Source organism: Canis aureus, chromosome 11 (assembly GCF_053574225.1).
Source record: "Canis aureus isolate CA01 chromosome 11, VMU_Caureus_v.1.0, whole genome shotgun sequence".
Lineage (NCBI taxonomy): Eukaryota > Metazoa > Chordata > Mammalia > Carnivora > Canidae > Canis > Canis aureus.
The window spans coordinates 46814694-46829459 of NC_135621.1; the positions used below are offsets into that span (position 1 = coordinate 46814694).

General features: G+C 35.5%; 1 protein-coding gene across 6 annotated transcripts in view; it reads left to right on the forward strand.

Moving 5' to 3' along the window:
* The window catches only part of MGAT4A (alpha-1,3-mannosyl-glycoprotein 4-beta-N-acetylglucosaminyltransferase A), a 155593-nt gene that overhangs the window by 89893 nt on the left and 50934 nt on the right, over positions 1-14766 (forward strand). For all 6 annotated transcript variants that reach the window (XM_077915096.1, XM_077915094.1, XM_077915097.1 and 3 more), the window contains one exon: positions 10756-10889. In XM_077915096.1, the coding sequence (XP_077771222.1) occupies positions 10756-10889 (134 nt within the window). The remainder of the gene's footprint in view (positions 1-10755; positions 10890-14766) is intronic.

Here is a 14766-nt window from a genome sequence, read left to right on the forward strand (position 1 = left end):
GTACCTCATGAGGCATTTTGGAGTAACATGATCATAACAGAAATCTTGATTTGGAGCCCTTTCCTCCTCAGGTGTGTTGTTCTCACCTGCTTAATCAAGTCACCTTTCCTTCTTTCTCTTCCATGCTTTCCCTAGGGTTAAGCCCCATTGATGGTCTCCAAGACATATCTCAAATCCATCCACTTGTCCCCATTTCCAGCACCCTAATTCATACCACCTAACTTCTGACTGATCCCCCCAAAATGCTTTTACTCTGAACACTTTTGTATCTTTTGCCACAAAATTTGGTAATCTTTCAAAATTAAAAATTGGATAATGTCTGTCCCCTGATAACTTTTCAATGACTTTCTCTTGCACTCAGTTAAAAACAAATTTAAGGTTAATTTTGATCTGACCCCTAACTAATCCTGTGAATCTAGGCTTATTCTGCTTTAGATACATTCTGTTCTATTTCTTAACTATGTTAAGATCATTATTTCTTTGGGGCCTTGCTGTTTCCTCTCCTGGAATGTTCTTCCTCTGCTCTTTGTTACCATTAGTTATCAGTTAAGGTGATGGAGGACTTCCAGGACATTACTATCTATAGAGGTACCTGTCAATTCCCCTATTCCCCACCCATTATTTTTTTTAAAGATATTATTTATTAACGAGAGATACAGAGAGGCAGAGAGAGAGAGAAGCAGGTTCCGTGCAGGGAGCCCGACGTGGGGACTCCAGGATCATGCCCTGGGCCGAAGGCAGGCGCCAAAGCATTGAGCCACCCAGGCATTCCCCCACCCATTATTTTTGATATTGCCACATTTTAATTTGTATAGAACATATCACCCACTAAGATTGTATTGTTTATCTTTTCCCCTCTTCTAGAAAATAAATTCCATGAGGGCAGAGAGCTTATCTATGTTGTTCACTATTATCCCTATCACCTAGAATAATATCTTGCATTTGATAAGTGTTCAGTAAATATGTTTGGAACAAATTTGGGAAATCTCTTTTTTTAAATAGTTCTGTTTAATTAATTTTAAAGTTGAAGTATATAATTAACATACAGTGTGTGCTGGTTTCAGATGTACAACATGATTCAAAAATTCTGTACATTACTCAGTGCTTACAATAAGTATACTCTTAATCCCTGTATCTATTTACCCATCCCCCTCCCCTACCTCCCATCTGGCAGCCATCAGCTTAGTTGTTATGTTTAAGAGTCCATTTCTCTTGTGTCTTTTTTTTTTTTTTGTCATTTGTTTTTTAAGTTCCACATATGAGTGAAATCATAGTATTTGTCTTTCTCTGTCTTATTTTACTTACCATTATATTCTCTGTGTACATCTATGTTGTTACAAATGGCAAGATCTCATTCTTTTTTATGGCTAATATTCCATTGTATGTATATACCACATCTTCTTGATCCATTCATTTATGAATGGAAACTTAGGTTGCTTCCATATCTTGGATGTTGAAAAATTGCTGCAGTAAACATAGGGGTGCATGTATCTTTTTGCATTAGTGTTTTCCTTTTCTTTGAGTAATACCCAAGGGTAGAATTACTAGATCATATGGTAGTTCTATTTTTACCTTTCTGGGGAAATTCCATACTGCTTTCCATAGTGACTGCACCAGCTTGCATTTCCATAAACAGTACATGAAGGTTCCTTTCTCTTTACATCCTTATTAACGTTATTTTTTGTCTTTTTGATTTTAGCCATTCTGATAAGCATGAGGTCATACCTCATTGTGGTTTTGATATGCATTCCCCTGATGATGAGTGATGTTGCACATCTTTTCACACCTAGTGGGCTTCTATATTCCTTCTCTCAAAAAAATATCTGCTCAGGTCCTCTGTCCATATTTAATTAGATTACTTGCTTTTTTGGTATTGAATTGTAGAAGTTATTTATATATTTTGGATATGAACCACTTATTGGATATATCACTTGCAAAAATATCTTCTCTCATTCACTTGGTTATCTTTTTATTTTCTTGATTATTTCCTTTGCTGTGCAAAAGCTTTTTATTTTTGGTATAGTCCCAATAGTTTATTTTTGCTTTTGTTTCTCTTGCCTGAAGAGACAGACCCAAAAAATGTTGCTAAGGCTTGGACATTGGTCCAGGAGATTACTGCCTATCTTTTCCTTTAAGAGTTTTATGGTTCCAGGTATTGCATTTAGATCTTTAATCCACTTAGGGTTTATTTTTGTGTATGGTGTAAGAAAGTGATCCAGTTTCATTCTTTTGCATTTAGCTATCCATTTTTCCCAACACCATTTATTGAAGAGACTCTCTTTTTTTCCATTGTATAGTCTTACCACTTTTGTTATAGATTAATTGACCATATAGGCATAGGTTTGTTTCTGGGTTCTCTATTCTGTTCCATTGATCTATGTGTATATTTTTGTGCCAGTACCATACTGTTTTGATTAGTATAGCTTTGTGTAGTGTATCTTGAAGTCTGGGATTGTGTTACCTTTATCTTCACTCTTGCTCAAGATTGTATTTGGGGTCTTTTGTGGTTCCATACAAATTTTAGAATTCTTTGTCTTAGTTCTGTGAAAAATGCTTTTGTTTTTTGATACAAATTGCATTGAATCTTTAGATTGCTGTGGGTAGTAAAGACATTTTAACAATATGGATTCTTCTGAGCCATGAGCATGAAATATTTTTCCGTTTGTGTCATCTTTAGTTTCTTTCATCAGTACTTTTTGGTTTTTGGAATATGGGTCTTTCACCTCCTTGGTGAAATTTATTCCTGGTATTTTATTCTTTTTGGTGCAATTGTAAATGGGATTTAAAAAATTTTCTCTTTATACTATATCATTATTAGTGTATAGAAATGCAGCTGATTTCTGTATATTTTGTATCCTGAGACTTTACCAAATCCACTTATCAGTTCTAGTAGTTTTTTGTTGGACTTTGTGATTTTCTATATAGAGTGTTATGTCATCTGCAAATAGTGCAAGTTTTACTTTTTCCTTACCTTTTATATCTTATTCTTGTCTGATTGCTGTGGCTAGGACTTTGATTCCTGAGTTGAATAATGGTAGTAAGAGTGGATATATTTGGCTTGTTCCTGATCTCAGAGGAATAGCTCTCAGTTTTTCACCATGGACTGTGATGCTAGCTGTGGATTTTTCATATATGATCTTTACTATGTTGTGGTATGTTCCCTCTAAACCCACTTTTTTGAAAGTTTTTATCATGACAGATACTGGATTTTGTCAAATGCTTTTTCTGCATTTATTGAGATGATCATATGGTTTTTGTCTTTTCTCTTGTTGTTGTAATGTATCATGTTGATTTGTTTGTGAATATTGAGCCACCAGAAATCCCACTTGATAGTGGTGAATGATTTTTATTGTATTGTTGGTTCAGTTTGCTAATATTTTGTTGAGGATTTTTGCATCCATGTTTATGAAAGATACTGGCCTGTAGTTTTCTTTTTTTGTAGTGCCTCTCTCTGGTTTTGGTATCAGGGTAATGCTGGACTTAGAGAATGAATTTGGAAGCTTTCCATCCTTTTCTGTTTTTGGTGGGATTTTTTTGGAAATAATTTGAGAAGAATAGGTATTAACTCTTCTTTAAATGTTTGGTAGAATTCACCTATAAAGCCATCTGGTCCTGGGCTTTTGTTTTTTTTTGGAGTTTTTAAAATTACTGATTCAATTTTGTTGCTAGTAATCTGTTTACTTTTTTTTTTTTTCCTGATTCAGTTTTAGAAGGTTGTAGGTTTCTAGGAATTTATCCATTTCTTTTACATTGTCCAATATGTTGGCATATTATTTTTTATAATATTCTTTTACAAACTTTTGCATTTCTGTGATGGTGGTATTATTTCTCCTATTTCATTTCTGATTTTATTTGAGTCTTTTTCTCTCGGTGAATCTTACTGAAGGGATATTAATTTTCTTGATCTTTTCAAAGAACCATGTCCTAGCTTTATTGATCTGTGTCATTGTTTTTTAAGTCTCTCTTTCATTTATTCCTGCTCTAATCTTTATTATTTCCTTCCTTTTACTGGCATTGGGCTTTGCTTTGTTTGTTCTTTTTCTAGGTCCTTAAATGTTATGTTATGTTGTTTACCTGATATTTTTCTTGTTTCTTGAGTAAGCCTGTGTTGCTATAAACTTTTTTCTTAGAACAGTTTTTGCTGCCTCCCGAAGATTTGGACTGTTGTGTTTTCATTTTCGTGTTCCCCATGTATTTTTTTTTATTCTTGTTTGATTTCTTGGTTGACCCATTCATTGTTTAGTAGCTTCTTATTTATTCTCATGTATTTGTATTTTTACAGATTTTTTTCTTGTGATTGATTTCTAGTTTCATACTATTGTGGTTGGAAAAGACGGATGACATGATTTCAGTCTTTTTTAATTTATTGAGGCTTGTTTTGTGGTCTAACAATCTGAGAATGTCCCATATCCCCTTGAAAAGAATGTGTAATCAGCCAGTTTTGGATTGAATGTTCAAAATATATCTAATTTATCATTCAAAGTCTCTGTTCTCTTGTTGATTTTCTGTCTTGATCTATCCATTACTCTAAGTGGGTATCTCCTAATATTATTATAGTACTCTTAATTTCTTCTTTTATGTCTATTAATAGTTTTATTATTTAAGTGCCCCAATGTTGGGTGCATAAATATTTACAATTGTTACATCCTTTTGTTGGATAGTTCGCTTTATCATTATGTAGTGTCCTTTGTCTCTTCTTACAGTGTTTTGTAGTCTTTTTTGTCTGATAGAAATATTGTTTTCCCAGTCTTATTTTTATTTCCATTGGTATGGTAAGTGTTTTTCCATCACTTCATTGTCAATCTGCATGTGTCTTTAAGTCTGAAGTGAGTCTCTTATAGGCAGCATATATATGGGTCTTGCTTTCTTATCCATTCAGGCACCTTATGTCTTTTGATTGGAGTATTTAGTCCATTTACATTTAAAATAATTATTGATAAGTATGTACATAATATCATTTTGTTACTTGTCTGGTTGTTTTGCAATTCTTTCATTCTTCTTCTCTTGCTCTTTCCTCTGCAGTTTGATGGATTTCTTTAGTGTTATGCTGGGATACCTTTCTCTTGTTTTTTGTTTGTTTGTTTGTTTGTTTGTTACCATTAGGTTCATTTAAGATACCCTATGTGTATAGCAGTCTGTATTAAGTTGATCATCACTTAAATTTTTGAACCCTTTCTAAAAGCACTGAAATTTTCCTATGTGCTCTCCACCCCCTGGTTTATGTATATGATGTCATACGTACTTTTATGAATCTCCTAACTGATTTTTATACTTAAAATTGATTTTACTCCTTTTATGCTTTAATTTCCATACTGGTTTATAAGTGATTAATCTACTATTTTTATTGTATCTTTGCATTTACCTGTGAACTTTTTCCCTTCCTTAATTTTCTTATGCCTAATTATGGCCTTTTTTTCTTACTCAGAGAATTCCCTTTAACATTTTTTTGTAAACCTGGTTTAATTGTGATGAACTCTTTTAACTTTTGTTTGTCTGGGAAAGTCATTGTGTCTCCTATTCTGAATGACTGCCTTACTGAATAGTGTTTTCTTGGTTGCCTGTTTTATCTTTTCAGGACTTTGAATATATTGTGCCACTCTATTCTGGCCCACAAATTTTCTATTTTAAAATCAACTAATAGCCTTATGTGGTTTCCCTTATATATAACTGTTTTCTTTTCTCTTGCTTTTTAAAATATTCTCTCTTTATTACTTATTTTTGTCATTTTAATTATTATGTGTCTAGGTATGCACCTCCTTGGGTAAATTTTGTTGGGGGCTTTCTGTGCTTCCTGGGTCTGGATGTCTGTTTCCTTCCCCAAAGTAGGGAAATTTTCAGCAGTTATTTCTTCAAACAAGTCTTGTGTTGCCTTCTTTCTTCTTCTGGGATCTCTATAATGTGAATGTTACTACGTTTGATGATATTATTGAGTTTGCTGAACCCGTTCTCTTTTTTTTTTTATATATATATATTTTCACTTTTTGCTGTTTGGCGTGGTTGCTTTCCATTACTCTGTCTTGCAGATCACTGCTTAGTTTTTCTGCCTCCTGTAGTCTGCTGTCAATTTGCTCTAGTGTATTTTGGATTTTAGTTATTGAATTTTTCATTTCTGACTGGTTCTTTTTTATATTTTCTATCTCTTTGTTGAAGGTCTTACTGAGATCCTCCACTTTTTTTTTCAAGTCCAGTGAGTATCTTTATGACCGTTATTTGAATTCTTTATCAGGCATATTCCATTTCCTTTAGCTCTCTTGCTGTGATTTTGTCCTGTTCTTTCATTTGGGCCATATTGCTCTGTTTCCTCATTTTGTCTAACTCTGTGTTTGTTTCTGTCAGCTATATCTCCTGATCAGGTATATCTCCGTAAGTGGCCTTATGAAGAAGAGCTCTTCTTCATAAGAAGATGAGATGCAAGATGTGATGTCTTGCAGCACAATGTCCTCTGTTCACTGGAACCAGGCGTGTCAGATGTCTCTTGTGAGGCTGTGTGAGCCCTGCTGTGTGACTGAGCTGCACTTATCTTCAGTCCAGTGGCTGCAAAGGCCCGCTTCACCGGTTTGGGGTACACTGGTCAGGGTTTGGTCCCTATGCTGTTAGGGGCTTGTGGCAGGCAGGTCAGTAATCAGACTGGATGGCTGCCCTTCATTATGTGCTCTGGGACTGCAGGTGCACCGTGCTGCAGGGCACTATCTCTGCACTGCTAGCTATAAGGTTTGGCTTCTGGGACTGTTGGGTACACTGGTTTGTGTGATTATATTCCCTCCACCCCAGAGCAAGAGTCACTTTGGAGTAGCACTGGTCCCTGCTGGGGTTGCTTGCATGGTATGTTGGGGCAGAAGTGGCCTTGGAGGCATGCCTGCAGAGTAGGTCAGGTTGGATGTGGTGCCTCTGATGGGGAACATGGTGGGGCACTTGGTGCTAGCAGAGTACGTAGAGAGTGTTTGTGCTAGTTACTACAGGTGTCTGCCTATATCAGGGAGTAGGGAGGGAGGCTGGGGTAAGAGAATGGTGCTTGCCAGCACTTTTGTTCTTAAAGTCTTCTAAAGATTCCTGAACCTCCAGTACAAAATCCGAGATACCCCAGGCACTTTCCAAACTACTGCTTTCTTGTGTCTCTGCAGAGTTATTTGTTATGCTGCCTCTTTAAAGGTGGGGACTCGGTTTCCTATTATCCTTGAGCGCTCCTGGAGCTAAGCCAGCTGATTTTAATGTACCTGGAGTTAAGGTCTGCTGATTGTAGAACTCTGGAAGTTAAGCCCACTGGTTTTCAAAGCCAGATGTTATGGAGATTGTTCTTTGCAGGGTAGTTTGTCTGTGCCTGTGATACCTTCTCGATGCTTGTGGTATCCCTCCTCTGTGTGGCTAGTCTCACAGAGGTTTGGTTCCTAAGTGTGTTTCTACCCCTCTTGCACTTTTCAGTGTAACCTTCTCTACAATTAATTTGTGCCAGTCTTTGAGTCTTTTTCAGAGTTAGTTGCACTGTGTGTCCATGAGTTCAGGATCTTACTACTCTGCCGTCTTCCCAGAAGTCCAAATATGACAGATCTCTTTTTGAGCCCTGGGAAGTTTTTCATCTGAAAATGGAAGAGAGGAATGTGACACCCATCTTTGGGGATAGCTTTTAAACCATTTGGGTCTCAATATTCTTTTTTATTGGGAGGAGTATTATTGCTTTTTAAATTTTAATTTCAGTACAGTTAATATATAGTGTTAGATTAGCTTCAGGTGTACAATACAGTGATTCAACAGTTTTATGTGTAACTCAGTACTCATCATGGTAAGTGTATTCTTTAATCCCCATCACCTATTTCATCTATCCTTGTGCTCACCTCCTCTGTTATAACCATCTCTTTGTTCTCTACAGTTAGGAGTCTGTGTTTTCAGTTTGTGTCTTTTTTTTCCCCTTTGTTTTGTTTCATAATTCCACTTGTGGGTTAAATCATATGGTATTTGTTTTTTTCTGATTGACTTATTCCAGCTCCATCCATGTTGTTGCAAATGGCAAGACTATATTCTTTTTATGGGTGAGTAATATTCCATTGTGTGTATATATACCTCATCTTCTTTATCCTTTCATTACTCCATGGACACTTCGGCTGCTTCCATTATTTGGCTATTGTAAATAATGCTGCAATAAACATAGGGTTGCATATATCTTTTGAATTAATGTTTTCATATTCTTTGGGTAAATACCCAGTAGTGCAATTTCTAGATCATAGGGTAGTTCTATTTTTAATTTTTGAGGAACCTCTATACTGTTTTCTGCAGTGGCTGCACCAGTTTGAATTTCTACCAACAATGCATGAGGCTTTTTCTCCATGTCTTTATCAACACATGTTGTTTCTTGTGTTGTTGATTTTAGCCATTCTGACAGATGTGAGGTATTATCTCATTGTGGTTTTGATTTGCATTTCTTTAGTGATGACGTCAGGCATCTTTTCATGTGTTTTGTTGGCCATCTGTATGTCCTCTTTGGAGAAATATCTGTTCATATCTTCTGCCTTTATTTTATTTTATTTATTTTATTTTATTTTATTTTATTTTATTTTATTTTATTTTTTTTTTATTTTTTTTATTTGTTTTATTTTTTTAAAGGTTTTATTTATTTACTCATGAGGGACAGAGAGATAGGGAGGCAGAGACACAGGCAGAGGAAGAAGCAGGCTCCATGCAGGGAGCCCAATGTGGGACTCAATCCCAGGTCCCCAGGATCATGCCCTGGGCTAAAGGTGATACTAAACCACTGAGCCACCCAGGCTGCCCTTCTGCCCACATTTTAATTGGATTGTTTTGTTTTGTTTTGTTTTGTTTTTTTGAAAAAAAAAAAAAAGTTGAGTTGTATTAGTTCTTTACATATTTTGGATACCAGCACTTTATTAGATATGTCATTTGCAAATACCTTTTCCTATTCAGTTGGTTGTCTTTTAGTTTTGTCAAAAGTTTCCTTTGTGCAGGAGCTTTTTATTTTGATATAGTTTCAGTAGTTCATTTTTGCTTTTGTTTCCCTTGCCTCAGGAGACATACCTAGAAAAATGTTGCTATGGCCATTGTCAGAGAAATTATTGCCAATATTGTCTTCTAGGATTTATATGGTTTCATGTCTCACATTTGGGTTTTTAATCTGTTTTGAGTTTATTTTTGTGTATGGTGTAACTAACTGGCATGGTAGATTCTGGTAGATTCAAGCTTCCTTTTAATTTCAAGATTTTATGAATTCTAAATATTTTGTAGCATTTCCAATAAATTGTTGCATTGAGACAAATATTTTTAACATTTGCAAAATATCTCTCTACTACTATATAACAGGATATTAAGGTGTCATTTAAAAAAGACTTCCTGTGGAATACAGTCCTATTATAACACAATATATACATTCCTAAAGTTTATCATGCTGTGGAGAATTGTGCAATAAAAGGAGAAAAGTCAGTGTTACAGTGGTCAGAAACTTTGTCGGTTACACATACAAAAAGACAAAAAACATAAACAGCGCAGTTTTATACCGTGAAATTATTAAGAAATACAACATACTATAGTAAACGTGGCACTGAATAATACTTGAGATTTGCTGGGCTTCATAAGAATTGCAGCTTGGAAGGTTCTGAGAAGTGTGAGGCAAGGCAGATTATTTGCAATCTGGTAGAAATTTCAACACTAGATATGTGTGGTTCTTAGCATCAGTAAACTGAGACAGATGGTAGAAGGTAGAAGTATATACATACGGTTTGTGTATTGCTACATTGCTTGGTTCTGTTTTTTGAACTCATTTCAAATGGATGTCATTTTCTGTGTTTATCTAGTGAATGCTTGTCCCAGAGGAGAAATTGCACAGAGAATTTCCCAATACATTAATCACTCAGGAAAAAATTTGTGTTCCAAAACAAGCATTATAGTAGAACTGGCTGTAATTTTAGACTTACAGAAAGTTGCACAGATAGTATGCACGGTGTTTTCATATATCTCACCCGGTTCCCTTAAGGGTTCAAATTTTATGTAAATATAATGTAATGATCAAAACCAGGAACTTGACATGTTGATGTTATAGTGTTAACTAACCTTAGTAGATCCTATTCAGATTTTGTCATTTTCTCATCCTTCTTCTTTTTCTATTCCAGGATCCAATTCAGGATCCGTATTTCATTTGCTTGTCATGTCTCCTTCATCTTCTGCCATCTTGGACAGTTCCTTATTCTTTCTTTGTCTTTCCTGATCGTGACACATCAGAGAATACCTGGACAATTATTTTGTGGATTATCCCCTTAATTTGGATTTGTCTAGTATTCATGGTTAGATTGAGGTTATGCATTTTTGGCAAGAAAACCATAGAAGGGATGTTGTGTCCTTCTGATTGCATTATATACATGATATCTGAGACATTGATTTTTTTTGAGACATTTTAAAGATGTGTTCAGTGCTTCTGATTTTCAATTGTATAATTTATATTTGTTTATACTTTACAGTCACTTGTTTTTCATGTGAGGTTTAAAGTCTTCATTTTTATCAGTACATTGACTTTTTTAATGGATAAGCCCTGTGGAAAAGAATTACACTGTTATGGGTATGCCTTTATATCCTGTGATTATTTTTCTCTGTATAGTAGTATATTCTGATTCCTCAATTATTGTTGAATAGTGTATTTTGATTTCTCAGTTATTTCTATCAACTTGAGAGGGTATAATCACTTTTGAAATACTAGTATTATTTTATACTGTCTTTGTGAAATCTTTTTATGTAATGACTATCATTATTTTGTTGCAGTGTCAATAGTAATGGGAATTCCCACAGTGAAGAGAGAAGTTAAATCTTACCTCATAGAAACTCTTCATTCCCTTATTGATAATCTGTATCCTGAAGAGAAGTTGGACTGTGTTATAGTAGTCTTCATAGGAGAGGTAATTATTTAATTGTCATTATTTTTTGCTACTTTTAATCTATAAGAGTTGAAGCCATAATTGAATGTTTTAATACACTTTTAAAAATGTGATGAATCAAGGTTAGGTAATACATTCTTTCTGATATTAAACTTAAGTGTAGCTTGTTGTGTTTGCCTTAACTTGTCTCCTGCAGTAACAGTCCAGGAATAATAACTTGTTGTGAGTAGGATAATATTATATTCATAAATCTTTAAGAGCAGTGAGTCCCCGTTTTTACCTGTAGGGCTTAAATTTGGAGATTTGCACTGATTTTCTTTGGGAGTTTTGAAACCTGAGAAAGGCTTTGCATAGGTTGCGGTTTTATCATTTCTTTATTTTCTCCACCTCTCCTGTGTACTTCCAAGAGGCAGTCATCACTATTTTTTAAAAATATTTTATTTATTTATTCATTTGAGAGAGAGAGAGAGCACAAGCAAGGAGAGAGGCAGAAGAAGAGGGAGAAGCAGGCAGCCCACTGAGTAGGGAGCCTGATGCGGGGGCTTGATCCCAGGAATCTGACCTGACCTGAGCTGAAGGCAGATGCTTAACCAACTGAGGCATCCAGGAGCTCCTCAGCCATCATTATTATTTTAAAAGTCAAAATATGGATAAGAATGTGAAACATTTCTTATATTTCAGTCTCCTTGCAAGACCTAGGGAAAGCATATTGAATATGCTTTTTGCGAATAATGAAGGGAAAAAAGCCCCTGGAATATTTTCTTAATAATCACATAGAATTTCAGAATATGAAAGGACTTAGGAGATTATCTGGTTCTGGCTTACTGATTCCCAACTTTTCATGGTTTCTCATGCCTTTTAAAAGGAAAATGTTCTTAATGTTTTCTTTAGTATAAAGAAAGCATACATTTAAAACAATTTAAAACAAGCATACCATTTAAAACAATTACAGAAATGTATAATGAAAATTTAACTTCTCCTCCATGTAAATAGAAATACTATGGATATTCTGAAATACATTTTAAGAACTTGGGGATCCATGGGTGGCGCAGCGGTTTGGCGCCTGCCTTTGGCCCAGGGCGCGATCCTGGAGACCCGGGATCGAATCCCACGTTGGGCTCCCGGTGCATGGAGCCTGCTTCTCCCTCTGCCTGTGTCTCTGCCCCTCTCTCTCTCTCTCTCTCTGTGACTATCATAAATAAATAAAAATTAAAAAAAAAGAACTTTTTCTATGACTTGTATACATTTATATATAAATGCAATTGTTCTGTACATTTTTTCATATCATTTTTCTATGCTAAAAAGAGTATCATCATCGTTTTTTTATGACTACAAAGTATTCCATTGTATAGTTTTAACATAATTGACTTAATTTCTGATTGATAAACATTTAGACTCTGTACAAATTTTTTGCCCCTCCCCCCCTTTTAAGACTGCTCTGTGCATTACTGTAAATAAATTGTTGGGCACTTGTATACTTACTGATGTGGGATCCATTCCTAAATGTGGAATTGCTGGGTCATAGTCCATATGCATTAAAATGTTCATAGATGGCCAAAATGCCCTACAGAAATTAATCCAGGTTATCCCTTTTCAGCAGTCTGTGAGAGAGCTTGTTTTCTTGTCCCCATGCTCTGCTAGATAATATTAGTCTTTAATTATTTTTTGCCAAGTTGATGGATAAAAATAATATACTACTTTTGTTTAATTTGGGTTTCTTTACCAAATGGGATTAAATATTGGTTTATATGTCTTTTGACCACTTGTACTTACACAGATTTTATTTGTCAGTCGCATATTGTATGTTAGTAGAAATTGTATAATCTCTTGGCTTATATGTCTTTTGGCCATTTATATTTATACAAATTTTATTTGTCAGTCACACATTGTATAGTAGAAATTGGTACAATCTCCTTGGAAAGCAATTTGACAATAGCTATTAAAATTTCAAGTACTGTACTCGGGGACCTAACATTCTGCTTCTAAAAATTGATCCAGTAAAAACATTTGCAAGTGTGTAAATATATTCAAGCTCATACACACTTTTATACAGCTCTTACATGTGCATTAATTAGATGAATAGAGAAAATGGTCTTGTGGAATATATTCTAAACTATTCTAGCAGATATCATGAGGATTCGGATTATGGGGATATGCCGCTTTGTCTTGTATACAGTTTTGTAAAACTAGAATACTGAGCATGTACTGGTTTTTTAATGAGAGAAAGAAAAGCCTTAACACTAGAAAGGAAAGAAATATACATTTGTGTAAAGGAAAAACTCAATTTTTTTCTTCCTTTGTAGGGAAAAACTCTATTCTTCCCTACTATGTTTCTTCTCTCTGTGTCTCTGCTTTTACACAGACACTTCATTGACACTTTTGGTCAGCAAATGTGTGGAAGCTTTTCCCCACACCAAGGAATTCTCTGTGACAGCAGCTGGATGTCCTACAGCTTAACTGAATTCTGATGCTATCTTCCTGAAGTTAGCTACAGATCTCACAGGTTAAGGGCTTAGTTGTACCAAGTTGCTCCTTGCCCCCACATACACACATAATTCAGATGCCAGTTGCAAGCCCTGTGTTTCTGACCAACCAGCTATAGACTGGAGGTTCCAAAGACCTCCTTCTTGGGTTTGATTAATATGCTGGAGTGCCTAACAGAACTCTGCAGAACATCTATGTTTATTAATTTATTAATGATAAAGGATACAGACAAACACCCAGGTGGGAGAGATGCATAAGGCAAAGTATGTAGGAAGGGGCATGGAGCTTCCATACTCTCTTAGGGTGCCATTCTCCCAACACCTTTATGTATTCACCAGCGTGGAACCTCCCCAACCTTGTCCTTTGGGTTTTTATGGAGGCCTCATTACAGTCATGACTTACTAAATTGTTGGCCATTGGTGATTGATTCAACCTCCCAGTCATCTCCCTTCGCTGGAGGTTGGAGGGGTGGGATTGAAAGTTCCAACACTCTGGTCACATAGTAGGGTCTCCTGGCAGCCAGCCCCCATCCTTCATTGGGGTGGATCAAAAAAGGCACCTTATTAACATAACAAAAGACAGTCTTGCTCTCATTGCTTAGGAAATTTCAAGGGTTTGGGGAGCTCTGTGCCAGAAATGGAACAAAGACCAAATATATATTTATTATTATAAATCAAAATATCATAACTTAAAATTAGTTTCAGTCTATAGGTACAGATGTGTGTACAAAACGATTCCAGACCCTCTTGCCATAGCCCTTCACCTGATCACTAAGGTGTAATAACACTGGGTTTAGAGTCAGATGACCCATATTCAGGGCCTGGATTCTGCTACTTACTGTCACTTGAGCAGATTGTTTTTTCTCTCTTCATTCTCAGTTTCATCATCTCTAAAATGAGAATTATGCTATTGAGCCTTTTAAGCTCAACAGTGTTGCAGGCAGACACAATGAGATCACACACATGGAGAAGTGTTGCATGCTGACAGTGCAGTGTGAGTGCCTGCAATATTCTGATCTCTGAAGACTCCTGAATTGCAGTATTTGTATATGTATCTATGTAGAATTTCAGTATTTGGCAGAAAGTCTGTCCTGAGCAGAACTGATTTATAGAATTCATTGAATTGCCTTTAGGCAATTTAAAAATATTAATCACTATATTTGATTCTACCTTGATTAATCGTTATTGGTCTATGTGTTTGGTAGATCAGGGTATGTTAACACTAGTAACAAGTGCATACATATTCTGTGACTAGGACCATGATCTATCTACATGTTGCATGGTTTCTAGCTCTGGATCTCTAGCGTCTTCCTAAGCCCATATTTCCAACTGCCTTCTTAATAACATTAGTTGAATGGTAAATGGTTTGATGAGCAATTTTTAATCTGTCCATAACTAAGTTAATCTGGTTTTCT